Consider the following 15,763-nt stretch of genomic DNA (forward strand, 5'->3'; position numbering starts at 1 on the left):
GTATGGTACTATGAGAACCCAACCTCTGCAGGCACTTAAACAGTTAGTGCAATTTAAGGTGAACATTCAGGAAGCTGCTAATAGTTCAGCAATGACAAAGCCAGTTATTACATTACCCACTGGAGTCTGACAGGACCTCAGATTCGGGACATCCTCATTTGCTAAGCCTGGTATCCTTAGAGGGTAGGTAGTACATCCTACATGGACTACTGGGAGCACTGCTGTCCCCATGTTGGGATGAGTCATACGACAGGACCTCTTCCATGTGGGGAAGGCAGCTTTTGTTTATCGATGATCTTTAATACATTACATTATCTATGAGATGCTTCCGGCTGGGAGAAGCCCTCTCTGCAATTCTCAACTGTTTGTACTTACTCACATAACTCTCAGTCACATGTCAAGGCTCTTTTAAGCGGCCAGTAGAACCCCTGACAACAAAAGTTTTGTGCCTTAGTATTATTTTTCAAAAGACAGTAAGAAACATGACTTTTTAACTGGATGTGCAGTGGCAGTCCCATTAGGGACATAGATGAGTGTGACGTTTAGCTCTGTTAAGAAGAAAGGATAATTATGTGTATGAGTTCCATCACAGTTATTGAAACATTACTGGGAACGCTGCCAGTTGATGGAGACTATTAAGGCTGGCTCTCTTAGAAGTTCAGTATTTCCTATTATTTTAACCTTTATCTATCATCTTTATTTGAAGATAATATCTCATCACTCCAGAAAAGTAAACCTAGAGGTAACGCATTTATTCAGGTGTTTCACTCACGGAGGAGATAGTGCTGGTAGCAGGTTTTAAACCCCAAACTTCTCCTGGCTTGCTGGGTAGGTGACCAGAAGGCTGGTTGCTGTGGATATTTTTTTCTTTCTAGGTTCAATGTAGAATTCAAAGTTAGCCCCCTCTGATCAGGGGCAATATTCACAAGGAGTCTCTAAACTCTGAAGTCAGACTTTTCTGTTCTCACCTCAGCCTGACGTGTCCCTAATAACTTTCTAATCCCCAGGTCCTGTTTGTTTTGTTCTAATTCACTGACTGCTCTGTTTCCTCAGGGCTGCTCTTACCATGGAACTCTTAGGTTTATGGGCTCCTCTTATTATAAAGCAGAAATAATAATATTTACAGTCACAAGGTTGTTCTGAATATGAAATGATACATGCACGGTCCAGAAAGTATTTATAGTAGCACGATACCTGCCTAGAGCAAGTACTTCATGCCTACCGTACCCTCTGCTATTTCTATTGCCAGTGGTATCACCAGCACCGTGATTAGGGGACTTTATACTGCAAAGCTTCTTAGAGCCCCAAAGTACATCTTTGCGTGAAAAAAAGTAAACCCCTTGTTATTTTTAAATGTGTAGATTCCCAGAAAGTTGCGAAGATAATACAGGGAGGCCGTGTGCATCCTCCCCCCAGGTCGCCAGGGTCTACGTCCTGTGTGAGCGCAGGATAATGTCAAAACAGGGAAGCTGATTGTTGGCAGGATGTGTGTGTACAGCTCTCTGCTACTGTATCACAGACGCAGACTCGAGAGGCTTTCACTCAACTCGAGAGACAGACCTCTTCCATCAAGACGGTGTTCTCTCCTGCTCTACCCCCTCTAAAGCCTACAAACCACCATGCGTCCTCCATGCCTGTGGAGCAGTCATCAGAGAATGTGACACACAGGGAAGCATGCAGTATGCGACCTTCGGGGATTATATGTTTTTCCTTTCACCGAGTGCCGTGTTCTTGAGATCCATCCAAGTTGTGAGTATCAACGGTGAGTTCCTTTTCACTGCCGAGTAGTCGTAACTCATCCGTCCTGGTACAGGCGAGAACGGCATCTTTCACGTTGGCTTCTCAGGCACTGCAATAACTGACAAATGCTTCCGAGCGCAGGAACCATCTCAAGATCTCTTAACACCCTCTCTGCCAACAAGCACGATCACGCTTAGCCCTTTTTCTTTTTATAAAATGTTTGAAAAGCCAAAAATTAATTGTGTAGACATGGATGCAAACTTTTCTTCCTATTCCAAGAAAACCATTTTGAGGCCACTTTAACATATCATTTCTTATATAATAATTAACACGTTGATTAAAAATCATTTTTCTATAACACTTTAAGCAGGCCTTCCACTTCTAGCCCCTTGCTAACCTCCCCTGAGCTACCCTAGCTACAGATAATGAGGCTCTGCACTTTAAAATATCTGTAAGCACACGACCTGCTTCTATCATTCCAAATTAGGGACATTTCATTCAAGTTGGCACACTGTCCTAACCATTCCTACAAATCAGTGACCTTGGTCAGACAAGCTCTGTAGAGGACTGGAATGCCACACTCGATATGGGTAACTTTGTTACGAGACGGAAATGCTTGTTGAACGGACAGAAGACACTCATTAGATCGCGGCAGTGAGAGTGCTAGAGTTCTAGTGGCGAGGAAAGGGAAGTGCTCGGCATCAGCTATTATTAGTCCACCAGTTTCTCGAAGGCACGGACTGTGCATGGGGGCGGTGGGGAGGGGGGGTCTGTATAGCCCTTGGACCAAGCACAGTGCTTGGCACAGAGTGGAGGTTCAATCAATATTTGCTGAATTAATATATGTTGTAGGAGCGCGCTCAGGAATTCAGTTCGAAGCAGGGAATTTCCTTCCCACGACGCTTTGCCTGGGTGCCACAGCCCTTTCTTTCCTCCGAGGGGGCTGTAGAGCCTTCTCGAGCTTCCTGGCCTGAGCACTCCCTCCTCTCTGTAGTCGGGCCTCAGTCTAGTGAAACAGAATTACCCAAGAAACACAATCTGGGCTGTTTATACTCTTAAACCACGTGACCTGGTGTGACAGCAGATATTTAACAACTGGCTCTCCAAACGAAATGAAACACCAAACAACGTGGTGTTGAGTGCTTGCCAATTTCTGAGGTGTAAATACTCCCACTGTGGCTGACTTCATGCTACGATACGTCACTGGATGACGAGTGAGAAGGACACCCAGACTTGGTTCCTGACAGGGTAAGCTGCCTCCAGCCAGGACTTCCTTTCCGCACTTCCTCTAAACACAGGAAACGAACCAGTGGGCCCGAGAGCACATCTTTCCCCAGACCTGGGCCTTTCTCTGATGCACTACCACGTCTCCTCGTCTTCCCCAGGTACTCCCAAACGAGCAACCCGGGGCTGAGAAGACGGGGACGTCAGCTGCCTCCCAATTCCTCGGATTGGTTCATTGCGTTCAGAGAATCTGCTCCTGGAGGCTTTGCGAGTCGGGCATCAGAGCAGTTTAAGGGCTGCAGGCTCGAGAGAAGCTTATTACAATGTGGCCGAGCGATGCTCCTCCTGTCTGCAATCCAGCAGCGACTGATCTCTTATCACGTTCCTCCCATAAGGCACTCACCGAGGGAGTTTTAACATGCAAAGGGAACACACACTGGCCATTTTGCTAGGCTCATTTTCAACCACAGTTACAAGGCTTTAGAAAAAGCAACCCGCCTTACATTAAGTACACTTCGGGAACCTAGAAGAGCCACTGTCTGCTCATGCTGGGGGAAAAAAAAAATTGCTGGAATGCTGTTGGTGCAAATGCTCTATTTCTGGTAGGATTGTCACAATGATTGATAGGGCTTTTGTCAATACAAGGTTCCGTGATGGAAACAGGGATGAAGTGGATGTCGAGTGCTTATACTAACAGTCTGCACGCCTGCCTCTAAACCCCTCCTTGCTTTTACAGGCTACTCCACTGTGATGGCTTACGAGTCAGTAAGGGGATCTACAGAGAAAATTCTAGATCAGTGGCACCTAAATTTAACTCATTATAAGCATCAGCTGGAGGAGCTTGTTAACTGTATCCACGCCTAAACTCTACCCACTGTGAGAGGGACCTGAGGATTTACAAGCTTACAGCGTGTGCCCCTGAAACTGTGATTGCCAGAGTAGAAGCTCTGGTGATCACCTGGGACCTCGTTAGACATTCATAACCTCAGGCCCCGCCCCAAACCTGAACTCAAGAGTCTGAATTTAAAAAGATCTCCATGTAAGTTTTACATGCCTTAAAGTTGAAAACGGACTGCTAATTCGACTGCGGATTCTAACACGCCCTATAGGTCAGGCTACAAAAATCAATCAATTTGTTGCCAGAGGGTAATGGGGGGGGAATATTTACTTTATTTCATTTATTTACTAATTCAAAGAGACGTGGTAGATACTAGCAAAAGATATAAAGTAATAAACATTTAAAATATGGCTGAAGTCAACATAGGAAGGATAGGAAACAATCTTGCTAGACTTAGCACAATAGAGTGAAATCAGCCCTGAGCGTCACAGCCGAAGCAGACAGGTCAGCATGGCTGCAGGGAAACAGAAGAGCAGGTTTTTTACTGGCTAACAAGAGAAAAACATATAATTTTGCTAGAAGACTCAAAACTTCCTTGTGGCTTGACATTTGAGGAAGAATTGGCTGGAAATCTCTTGGTGTACGGGACTGTGGACTCAGAATGGATAGCGCGTTCCCAGCCGTGTCACGGGAGACTCCCAGGTTCAGGTTGTAAAACAGTGTATGGTACTGATGCTTGGTGATGGCCGGGGCTGCATTCCAGGTACATTTTAAACAAACTCACTGAAGGCCTTTCTGTGGGGGAAACTGACGGGAGGAATTGCCATACATTCCTCCCTCCGCGTTCCAGGTCTCCCCTCGTTGGTTTGCGCCACCAGAGCACCACCTTAGCTCGGTCCTCACAGGGCAGTGTGTGACGTCCCTGTGTGCCCATTCCTACTCACTTGCCTTGGTGAACTGGGTCCTTCGGCCGGGGCTGGGGTCTCTGATGCCTGGTGCTTCTCTTCTGCAGGCGGACTTCTGACTCAGAGCCCTGATGGAAACCTCCAGTTTTACTACGTAGCCTATATTGAAGTTAAACAAACACAACAACCTCTGCGTAGCCTAGATTTCCTAGTTTAGGGCAGCGGTTGGTTCTCCAAGTGTGGTCTTGGACCAGCGGCACCCCCGGCACCCAGGAGCTTGGGAGACATGCACACCCGCAGGCCCCGCGCAGAACTCCCGCTTGAGGAGCTTGGGGACGGGGCTCAGCCACCTGCGCTCTAACAAGTCCTGCCTGGCATCTGATGGGCGGCGAGGGCGAGAAGCGATGCCTTAGGAACAAGCCAATGGCTTCCCGATCTGATCAGTTAGAGCAGTGGTTCCCAGGCTGCGCTGGTCCCTGGAGCCACACCCGGGCGGCTTTAAAACATAAAGCCTGGGTCCTGGGCCCAGAGATTGAATTTACTGGTACGGCGTCCGGATATTGAAAAGCTCCCACATGATTTTAATCTGCAGCAAAATTTGGGAACCAGAGACATGTTTTGTTTGTTTGCAGCTTCTACAGTTTCTGGTACGGATACCAGTTATCAGCAGCAGAACACTTCTTCTATTGCTACGAACAACACTGTTAGATTTGCAAAACGCGTTCGCATGTGATCTCTTTCAGTTTTGAGGGGAGGTGGAGGGACGGCACCCTCATTTCACTGATAAATGGCAGCTGAGCACCTGGTTAGAAACACCACCTTGGGATCTGAGATCCAGGCACACAGCCTTCCCTGTGCGCGGCGATTTAAATAAAGCTCCCGCCTAGACAAAGGCATTTGGTAAGAAGGGCATTTGTCTGCTCACGGGAGGCCGATCGTATTTGATTATTTTGTAATCTGGCTCAACGAGGCAGCTGAGACATCTGACTTGGGTGCAGATGAGCACCCGTGGGCGTCCCTGTGAAATGACTTTGAGTTTAGCCTTAATGCTTTCCTGATCTGGGAGCCAATCACCTGGATTAGAGCCACATTAACCAGATAATTGCCGCAGCCTGCACCTCACTTTAACTGGCCCTTAATGGTATCTGAGTGCCCTGCCAGGGTCGGATGTCCTCCAGCCCACAGGCCAGGAGAGCCCCTAGGACACGGAGCCATTAGACAGAAAGCTCTCAGGGCTAGCTGCGTCTGTTCCATCACACAGAGTCAGGCACGTTCAAAAGACCATGGGGAAGACACCCACTCGCTCTCAGGGACCGTTCATCACATTTGAAAGTCAGACACTCGTTACACTACCCGTTATGACCCAGGGAAACTGGACAAAGTAACCAAGCGTCTTGATAGTGCCATTGCTCGTCCTCTGCAGAGAAGGCCCGCAGATTCTGTCCTCGGCCCCAGCTGCTGTGGGCCACTCAGCTGCCTGCTTCTCGGGGGAATTGACTGGGAGGGGGGTTTTGCCCCCATGACCAACCCCACCCATCTCCAACTCTAGTGACACTGCCAACCGCCCCTTAGGGACAGCCCAATGACTGACTGATATGGAGATTGGGGGAAAAAAAAAAAAGGCAGCCTCCCTGCCTCAGATGCTCCAGGTGTCCCTCTCAGGCTGAGCTAAGGCCAGACTTCACCTGAGCCCATGTCCCTCCTCAGCGCCCTCCCATCCTGTTCTCTTCCAGGTTTCTCCCAGAGAACACTCCTGCACTGACTCACGGGCACCCCGGCCCCTGCTCTGCTCCTGGGACCCACCTCCCGTCTCTACCCCATGCCATGCACATGGCACACGCGTTCCGTGGGGAGCCTCATGGGACGTTTCAAGTTCGGCAGCTCAGTCAGCTGCCCCATCACCAATACGGCCATCCATGTAAGCGGACACACATACCAAAGAGGAACACAAAAGCGCCTTAGAAAAGCGAGGTTTTCAACCAATGCAATGCCTAACAACGTCTAATGACATTTGTATAGAAGATTCAAGTTTCCGCATGATTCTAAGACTATTCACATCAGTTCCAATACACTTCCAAGAGTGGGAGGCAGGGGTGGAATACAGTGTCACCCTGGGAACTGTGCAGCACCCTGAGGATGCCACAGGAATGTGTCCCGCAAGAGAGCCCTGGCCATGACACAGGTGGGCACAGGAGAGTTCTGGGGACAGTTGCATGGCCGAATGATGAAGCATCAATTGTAACAGGTTCCGTCACAGACCAGGAGGTTTCTACCTGATGTGCCCAGAGCCAGGCCGACTCTAACACACTGACCTCAAGGTAATAGTCTCCCTGTGGCACCCTCCCATCCAGGGAGTAACCAGCATCTAGGTTAATTATTTAGCAGTTTCAATCCATTAAATATAGATATGTTACATACACATTAAGGACCCAGACAGAACACATCAACAAGATGGAGGGAAAAGCCTATTAACTTTTGCTTCCTGGCCGTCTCTTATTCATGACTTTGGGACTATTACCTGTCTCGAAAGGGATTTCCTCCCCAGCATTACAGCATCCTGATACTTGATCAATAGCTGGAACAGCACATTTTTCCCCCCTTGTTCTGAAGTATCTTGTTTTCATTTTGTTCCTTTGTTCAATTCAACTTCATCATAATTCTAACACAGGTAATACCAAATCAGTCACATGACCCAAAAGAGTCAAACTATTATTATTCTACAAAAAACACAGTGACTTGTGGAATACAATGATATTACAGCTTCCCCAAGATAACCAATATTAATTTACGTGTATTTTTACACATCTTCTCCCTCATTCACTTAAGGTGGGCTCTAGGGACTTACTCGTTCAACACTTAACTGCCCTTCGATTCACTATGCACGATGTTTATATGACTTATTATTATTTTTTTTTGGCAGGGAAATGGTACATGAAAGAGGGGAAGTCGAAGCTTGTTATTCAAGATTCTCTAAAATTGGTCCTTCATTTTTTCATCTTCCTCTTTTCAAGTTTAAACTTTGTCCATACGCTTTTTGTGTTTGAATCAGATTTTTTGAAGACGATGCAGGATTCTCTATGCGCAAGAAACGATGCAGATGTTTCATAACTTTGAGCCTCTGTTCAGGCCAAGTCACTTGGATCTGGAATATTCCCGCTGCTCTTTCCTGTCTGTGCAAACATACATTCTTGTTCCAGGCCCAGCTGAGCAGCCGAGTCACCCGCCAATCTCCCTTTCCTGCACTCCTGGGAGCCTCGCTTTTTTTTTTTTTTTTTTTTTTTTTTTTTTTACCAGGGTTTGGCCTGTGTCACTTACTGACATGCCTTATTGTTCTCATACTCAGGTTGGCTGAGATCAGGGTGGTTAAATAACTTCTCAAGCACTTTCATGTTATCTTTACTGTGCTATCTTGCTGACCTTGGGGAACTTGAGATAAGAACTCAGATCATGAATTCATTTGGAATGAATTTCAATTGCAAATGATTTGAAATAACCCTCTTCATGTAAAAGTTGGAGCAGTGATTCCCAACTCACAGGCTTTGAACCCTGGGTGAGGGAGGAAGGATCTGGGGAAGGCACTGCAAAGAGTTGTTTTAAGCCCTTACATCTCGACACAAAGAATAGACACCATTCTAAGGGATGGATCTCATACAGTTATTTCCAGCTGTGGGCAGGGGCTCTAGAGAAAAATAATTTTAATAGCCTTCCCCACATCAGGCTCTGCTTTGGGGACTACAGTTAGCCTCCATCCCCATGATTTTATTCTGGGATTTTCAGTCACTTGTCACTATCAAATTTTAACAAAGGGACCTATAAAATCTTTTAAAATTGTAAAATCTAAATTGGCAAAAACTCATGAGAGGGTTTTGGGACAATGTGGTTCATTCATTAAAATACTCAACCTCAGTTTTAACTGTTCTCCTAACTAGTTGACATAATGTGTAATACAGAACACGCTTCTTTCTGAAGAAAACTCTGAACAATTAACCATGGTGAACTGTTCACCAACCGTCATTTCTGACTACCAACAGTCAGGGCCACCCTGGGTAGGGAGAGCCATCATACTTGTCTTGGAGGAAGTTAAAATGGTTGTTCCCAACATTTGTGGGGCGGGAGGCATCTGTGTTCAGGCATCCACAAAGGTCATGTTTAACCGTAGGCCACGCCAAGCTGGTGATCATTCCAGAACATTCCAGGCCAGCATGTCCCTAGGCCTCTTGGAAAAAGGCTGCAGCCCCATAAACTCGCACTGATCCTTGTCTTTGATGGATGTCGGCAGCTTTTCCTTCCTTGTCACCTGGCACAGGGTGGAAGTGCATGCAGCTTGGAGCATCTTCTCGTGCATGTAGGTCCTACGAGCCAGGCACCAAAAGTATCAGACGGTGCTTCCCAGGAGGACAGGTCAGGGCCAATGGGGTCGGCGTCCTCTGTGTGCTGCTTTTCTCTTACTCAGAAACTTCTATTATGCTCTCCTGGACAAGGACTACTGCTTAGATAGTTTAGATAAATTCTGAAGTCAGGGTCAAAATGTTTCTACATACAAGATTTTTTTTTTTTCTTAATGCCCATAGGTTTGTCAATTCACTTCACCTATACTTTCAATTAGTTATTTAATTGACTGGGTAATTCATTTTCTAACAGCCTCTCAACTCCTCCTTTATCATTTAACTCATTCATTTATTCCTATATTCATTCAATATTTATTAAGTGCACACTATGCGCTTCACTGTTATATTAAGTCACAAGTATGAAACGATGAGTTACACCAAACATGGTCCTTGAGATCAGGGGGAATGACAGTTTAGTGGGAGAAAAAGACAGAAATCACACACACAAGTAAAATGCAACTGTGGCATCGGTTATAAGGCGAGTTAAGGGCAGTGTAACAGCCTGGAAGAGCAGCTGACCTTGGCATGGGGCCAGGTGTGGCTTTCGGAGGGAGTGACAGTGGAGCTGGGAGATGCAGAATGGGGAGGAGTTTAAGGATATGAAGAGGGGAAGGAACAGCACTGCAGGCAGAAGGAACAGTATGTGCGAGGCCCTGGAGCAAGTGAGGACAATGAATCGGCAGGACAGAGAGGCCAGTATAGCTGCAGAGCAGGAGGGAGGGGCCAGGCCGCATGGTGAGAGGGGCAGCTGGAGGGGCAGCCCGCCCGCCGCTGCAGAGCCTGGAAAATTTAGACGTGGGAGCACAAGATTCACTCAGACCTGGGAAGATTCAAATAAGCCTTCCCAAAGCACGTGAGCTCCTCCTCCTCCCAGAATAAAGATTGTGCCGCACTGGAACGTCGGCAACAGCCTCCAAAGCATTTCAGGAACTTTGTGCAACTTAGAACAGGGATCAAAAGAGTAATAAAAATGAGAGTCGCGGGAACGCTGTTACCCATTCCAAGTGTCAGAAGAGGTGGATCTAGACAGAGGCCTCTTTTTACTGTTACTTGTTTCTCCAGCGTTATCTTCAGTCTAAAGATTTCTCTACCTGTTTCTTGGGCTGAACATTTATTCTTTGCAGAGCCCCCCCCCCGGTTAGTGCAGTGATTTCAACAGTTTTTCTTTTCTTCCTCTCCAGTGTACTCACCTATAACGCTGAGCTCAGCGTTGGAAAAGACAACTCCGTGTTTATTCTCCGCCACGCACTGATACATGCCGGCGTCGGAGAGGTCCACCACCGTTATGTTGAGCGTCCCTTGCTCGATTTGAATTCTGTCCTGTGAAAGAAAAGAGAACCACAAAACAATGACCTTCTCCAATGAGACCTCAAGGCAATTTGGCAACATGTTATATCAAAGGGGCTTAATGGGAAGAAAATAGCCGTCACATAAGCAATTTTCATAACATGATCTATTTATCTGTCAACTAAATTTGTGGCAGGTCAGATGCTAAATGGAACGACCCACACATCAGTTGGAAAATGGAATTTAAATTGTAGGACTCTCTTGAGTTCTCACTGTTTTAATAGTGAAAACATTCAGATTAATATCCCCTGTAAATGGATCAACTTAAAATTTAAAACGCTTTTGTTTTACTCTAAGGCTTTGTGCTACTTGGGGGTGAGGGGGTGGGAAATACAACAGAATTTACTGCACAGAATATTTAAAACACTCAAATTGTGAACAGGCAACACTTTGAAAGTTAATCGGATTGTAATCTTCTTTGATGAAGCAGACACAAATATTTAATATCGGTTGAAGTTTACTAAAAAACAAAAAAACCAACAACAAAAACCCCCAGGTATTAATAACTCTGCTGCTGGTGGCAGGATCTACATGGAGGACCACCAGCGGTAGCCAGTCTGAAGAAAGAAAAATTAGTGTATGGAACAGACTGTTTTCATTCGTCAGCCTGTGGGTACGGAATGTGGGTGATCCGTTTCCATTAAGTACCAAAAAGGATCTCTTCCTCCGAGGAGACCTGCCATCTAAAACAGTACAATGTGTGAAGACGCACTGGGTTTCTGCTGCGGTTTAGCTGGGCGATGGGCGAACACTGTATGAGGCTTTGATCAAATCTAGGCCTCGTGCTCCCACTCATGAAACAAAGGGAGGAAAACGCCGGTTACCTGGTCCCTGCGCTCTATGGCTCTGAGCCTGGCTCTTAGAGCTGAGAGGACCACGGCCCCAGTAGGATCCCTCTGGGTGACGCAGGGGGTGCAGGTGCAGGGCGTGGGGTCTGCACATCCCCCATCTGCAGCTGTGCCCACAGATCTCCCTGCCAGTGCCCACTGCAGGCACTGTCCCCGGGGGCTCACGGGGGTGGGGTGGGGGGCAGAATCTGAGCATGAAAAGCTGGCCCTCGACTTGGGGCCTGAGGAAAATGTCCAATTTCAGCGAACATTCGAGTGCAGAAGGAAAATCCTGTAAGGAAAATTCCACTGGACACAACTGTTCCCAAGTCGCAGGTCCTGCCGTCCTGCCCGCTTTGTTCCGGGTTCTCTGTCAGGGTCTGCTCCGTTTGGACGGGCATTCCTGGACCGGGTCCAAGTCCCTCCTGTCACAGGATGCTGGGTTGCACCTTCCAGATACTCCCTTCCGAACCGAGGTACCTGTTCCCCCAGCTGCTGCGTCAGATAACGGCTAAGTCTCTCTCTGGGAGCTGCCCTTGGCTGAGGGAGCCCCCCCCCCATCCAATCCAATGACCGGTCAAGGCATGGACGCAAAGGCCAAGCCTCCCTGCCTCAGCTGGGGAGACTGCTCCAGGCCACGCCCCGAGTTTGCGTCACTTCCCCCCGGGCTCCGCCTGGCTTCCCTACGTCACAGGTGAGGATCTCCATAACACCCGCGACGCAGCGCCTGCGTGCAAACCTGCTCGAAGCCTGTGTTTAGAAAACCCAAAGAGCAATTTTTGAAATATTTTCAAAGAGCATTTACGCTTTTCTTCCCTTATCTCCTCTTCCTCAAAAACTTTCCCATATAACCAATTCCAAAAATCTTATCCGGGCAAACTTTGGTGGTTCTGAATACAGTAGACATTTAATATTTGGATCCTGGCTCTATCACTTATGAACAATGTGATCTAAGGCAAATTGCTCAGCTCTAACCATTTTCCAGACGAGGTGGTTTCCATGTCTATAAAATGGGAGTAACAATAGCGTTTACTCACAAGGCCCCTTGGGACTGTCGGATGAGGCAGTGTGTTTGGAGTGGTGGGTTAGGGAAGCATTCGTTAAAATTATTTTGAGAACACCTCTGAATCCTTTGTGAATATTATTATAGCCTATCATTTCCCCTTACAAAATGAATAGTGTCAGTAGCATTTTTATTTCATGGTTATATGTTTCTAAGATTTCCATTTGGTCTTTAAAAAGATTTATCTGCCATCGTTTCAGAACATCCTGTTTATTTTTATGGACATGATCCTTTGATTTATCTCTTTGAGCCTGGTAAACAAGCTGCTTGTTCTGCTGGTGGTTATCTTTCTAAAAACTCACTTTTGCATATCGTGTGGACTGGACTGCTGGTTTGCAGGCTTATTTTGAAAAGGAGTAATTTTTGTTGGTTTGTCTCCCCTCCATTAGCAGTTCTGCAGCCGTTCCACCCCGTTCCCGGGACCAAGGCCCAGAAACAGCCTCCTGATGGCTTCTCTGAGGTCCTGACCTGCAACGATCCTGGGACTACTGCAGTTCCCATCCCAGGCCCATTGGGGGACATGGCCCGTGCCTTCCACCCATCTTATGTCTGAGTCCTACTGAGCCAGGCAGCAGTTTGGCTGCTTGTACCACTGGGTGGCAACAGGTGGGTGGGGGCATGCACACCTTAAGCCTTATCTCCAAACCTATTGCATCTTGCCCTGGAGAGGGACTCTGTGTCCGAGGTCCCAGTTACACTGCCTGCTCCCAGGCCTGTGGCGGTGCCTCCAGCCCCAGTCATCGCCTCTAGTTTTTGTTCTATGTCTGACTAGAGATGCTAATCTCATGTTTGAATTCGTCATTACACCATGTCTAAGGCAGAGTGGGTGACTGGATGGTGAACGTACTATACCATGTTATCCAAAAGTCTCCTAGACAGAAGGAATGACAAAGCCACACTGGGAGGGGAGTTTGGATGCCTCGAGGTGTCACTCACTCACTCACTCGTGTCTGGTGCACACACAGATCTGTATCTTAGCACTCACTCACTCACTCGTGTCTGGTGCACACACAGATCTGTCTCTTAGCACTCACTCGTGTCTGGTGCACACACAGATCTATATCTTAGCACTCACTCGTGTCTGGTGCACACACAGATCTGTCTGTATCTTAGCACTCACTCACTCACTCGTGTCTGGTGCACACACAGATCTGGGTCTTAGCACCATTACACGTGCCAGACCTTCTGCATAACTTTCAAGTGTGAAGCCAGAGATGTTAATCTGTGAAGACCGAAATCCAGTACAGAAGCTGAAGAATGGCTTTTCTGGGCAGGCTCTGTTTATCAGCCGCACTCGCTGTCACTTGTTCCAGTAAGAATGGCATTTGCTTGCATATTAGTTTGGAAACAACTTGTCATTTTCCTGTTTCCATAGCAACGAGGACACATTGGACACTATAGTCAATACTCAGACGCGCTTGTCGTCGGCTTGCTTACCCGAGTGGATAGCGGTTCACCATTTTTCAGCCACCTGTATGTAGGTCTGGGTCTTCCATTCGCTCTGCATTCCCAAAAGACATTTTCTTCGATGGCCACGTGGATATCATTTATTCTTTGAATCCAATTAGGTTGAGCTATAGCAGTTCAGAAAGCAAAGAAAAGATGGACATTCAGGGTATGTTCAATTTTTATCACATGCAATCAAAGGACAAAAGTAGGCTTATCATAAAATCCCTTTTCAAAATGTTATGCAAGTTACAAGGCTGGGCAGAAGTTCACGGAGCACTTTGAGAAGACACCCCAACCCATGTCCAACCATATTATATATTAGTGAGTGCGGAATGAATAAAACATTAGCCATATGACAAAATGAACTCTCCCTCTTCCCCAAGTGTCTATTCCTCCTTTTTTCCCTTTTTGTAGGAGAAATAAATATCCCACACTGCCTCACCATGTTTGGTTGGGCTCATGTATTCCTAGATGTGTATTACATTTCCCAGGTTCCTTTGCAGGTAGAGGTAACCATGTGACTAAGTTCACGGCAATGGCACGTGTGTGAAAGGGCTGAGAGCAACCTGCAGATTATTTACCTAAAGATACTTGCCCTCGACTCTCACTGCCACTTCCCAGGGGTGGGAAAAACAATGGATGGCAAACATCCTTGAAACATCCTTGGGCTCAGAGATGGAAGCCAAGTTGGGTGGAAATGCTGACCTGCCAGCCTTGGACCTTGAATGGCCTTGTGGACCAAAGCAGTCCCAGATTCACCTGCCTATTTTTGGAGAGATATGTGAGAGAGAAACAAGCTTCCTATTTAGGCCACTGTATTTTGGGTTCTATCTGTTACAGCAGCTGAGCCTGTCCCTAATGAATATACTTCACTCCCACACATTATATGGCTAGTTTCTGTGACTCCTTCCTCCTTCAACACTATCATCATTTTAAAATATTGACTTATTTCAGGGGTGACTGGTTAGCTCAGTTGGTTAGAGCATCGTGCTGATAATACCAAAGTTGCTGGTTCAATCCCCACACGGGCCACTGTGAGCTGCATCCTCCTTAAAAAATTCAACTGTGCCATTGTGGCACGAAGGCAATGTGTAACCAATGACCATGGCTGTTCCCCAATAAAATAAAAAACAATAAAAAAATAAAATATTGACTTATTTCATATTGATAGAGTGTTATGCACATGAGTATGGCCCTAGAATCCCAAACCTCGGAGCGAGTCCCGGTTTTTACGAAAACCCTCCTGGGACATCACGTCCCACCCACAGTTACAGGAAGTCAGGCAGCCTTATTCCCACGCTGCCTATTGCCCTCCACCCCTCCCACCAACAACATGATGCCACGTTTCTCATGCTTCACCTAAAGTCATGTTTGTTCGTAAAGGAGCTACACACGGTATTAATTCCACGTTCCATAAAACGTCTTCATAAACATCATTCCCTTTGCCTAAAGCACAGTTCACACCATTGCTAACTGTCATGGCAGATGCATTTAGGTAGAAGACCCTTCAGCCCGAAGTTCATATGGAAGGGAACTCTGGGTACCACTCAGGAATTCTTCCCACAGGGCGTTTCTATAGGGTGACGCCTGCCAGTATAAACCTAATAGTCAGAATTGCGGTCAGTATTTAATTAAAAGGTGCTACTCAATACTTTGAACACGTCTCTTCCTGACTTGGCCTCTGAATCTTCATTTGGTGAGGCTCCAGGATCATCCGTAATTTAATTCGAAAGGAATTCACCAGTGTCGAGGACAAGCTGTCTACCTCACCTTCTTAATAATAAACAAAACTGGAAAATACACTCAAGCCCCTCAACCAGCAGAGGTCTCTAAGTCCCTGAATAAACGTTGCTTTCTCATTCCTCCATCTGTAAGCAATTTCATGTTTTTCAAAGAGCAAGACACAGTTTTACAAACCCTCTATTGATGCGGATGATGCAGTGCTGGGTGTGCAAGGAGGCTGGAAGGGTCAACTTCCCCCC

General features: G+C 46.7%; 1 protein-coding gene across 1 annotated transcript in view; it reads right to left on the reverse strand.

Moving 5' to 3' along the window:
• LOC109373897 (contactin-4) overlaps positions 1–15,763 on the reverse strand; it is a 289,091-nt gene that overhangs the window by 136,631 nt on the left and 136,697 nt on the right. The window contains 2 exon segments of the mRNA XM_019628144.1: positions 10,286–10,415; positions 13,770–13,906. Coding sequence (XP_019483689.1) covers positions 10,286–10,415; positions 13,770–13,906 — 267 coding nt within the window.

This window comes from Hipposideros armiger, unplaced genomic scaffold (assembly GCF_001890085.2).
Source record: "Hipposideros armiger isolate ML-2016 unplaced genomic scaffold, ASM189008v1 scaffold_750, whole genome shotgun sequence".
NCBI lineage: Eukaryota > Metazoa > Chordata > Mammalia > Chiroptera > Hipposideridae > Hipposideros > Hipposideros armiger.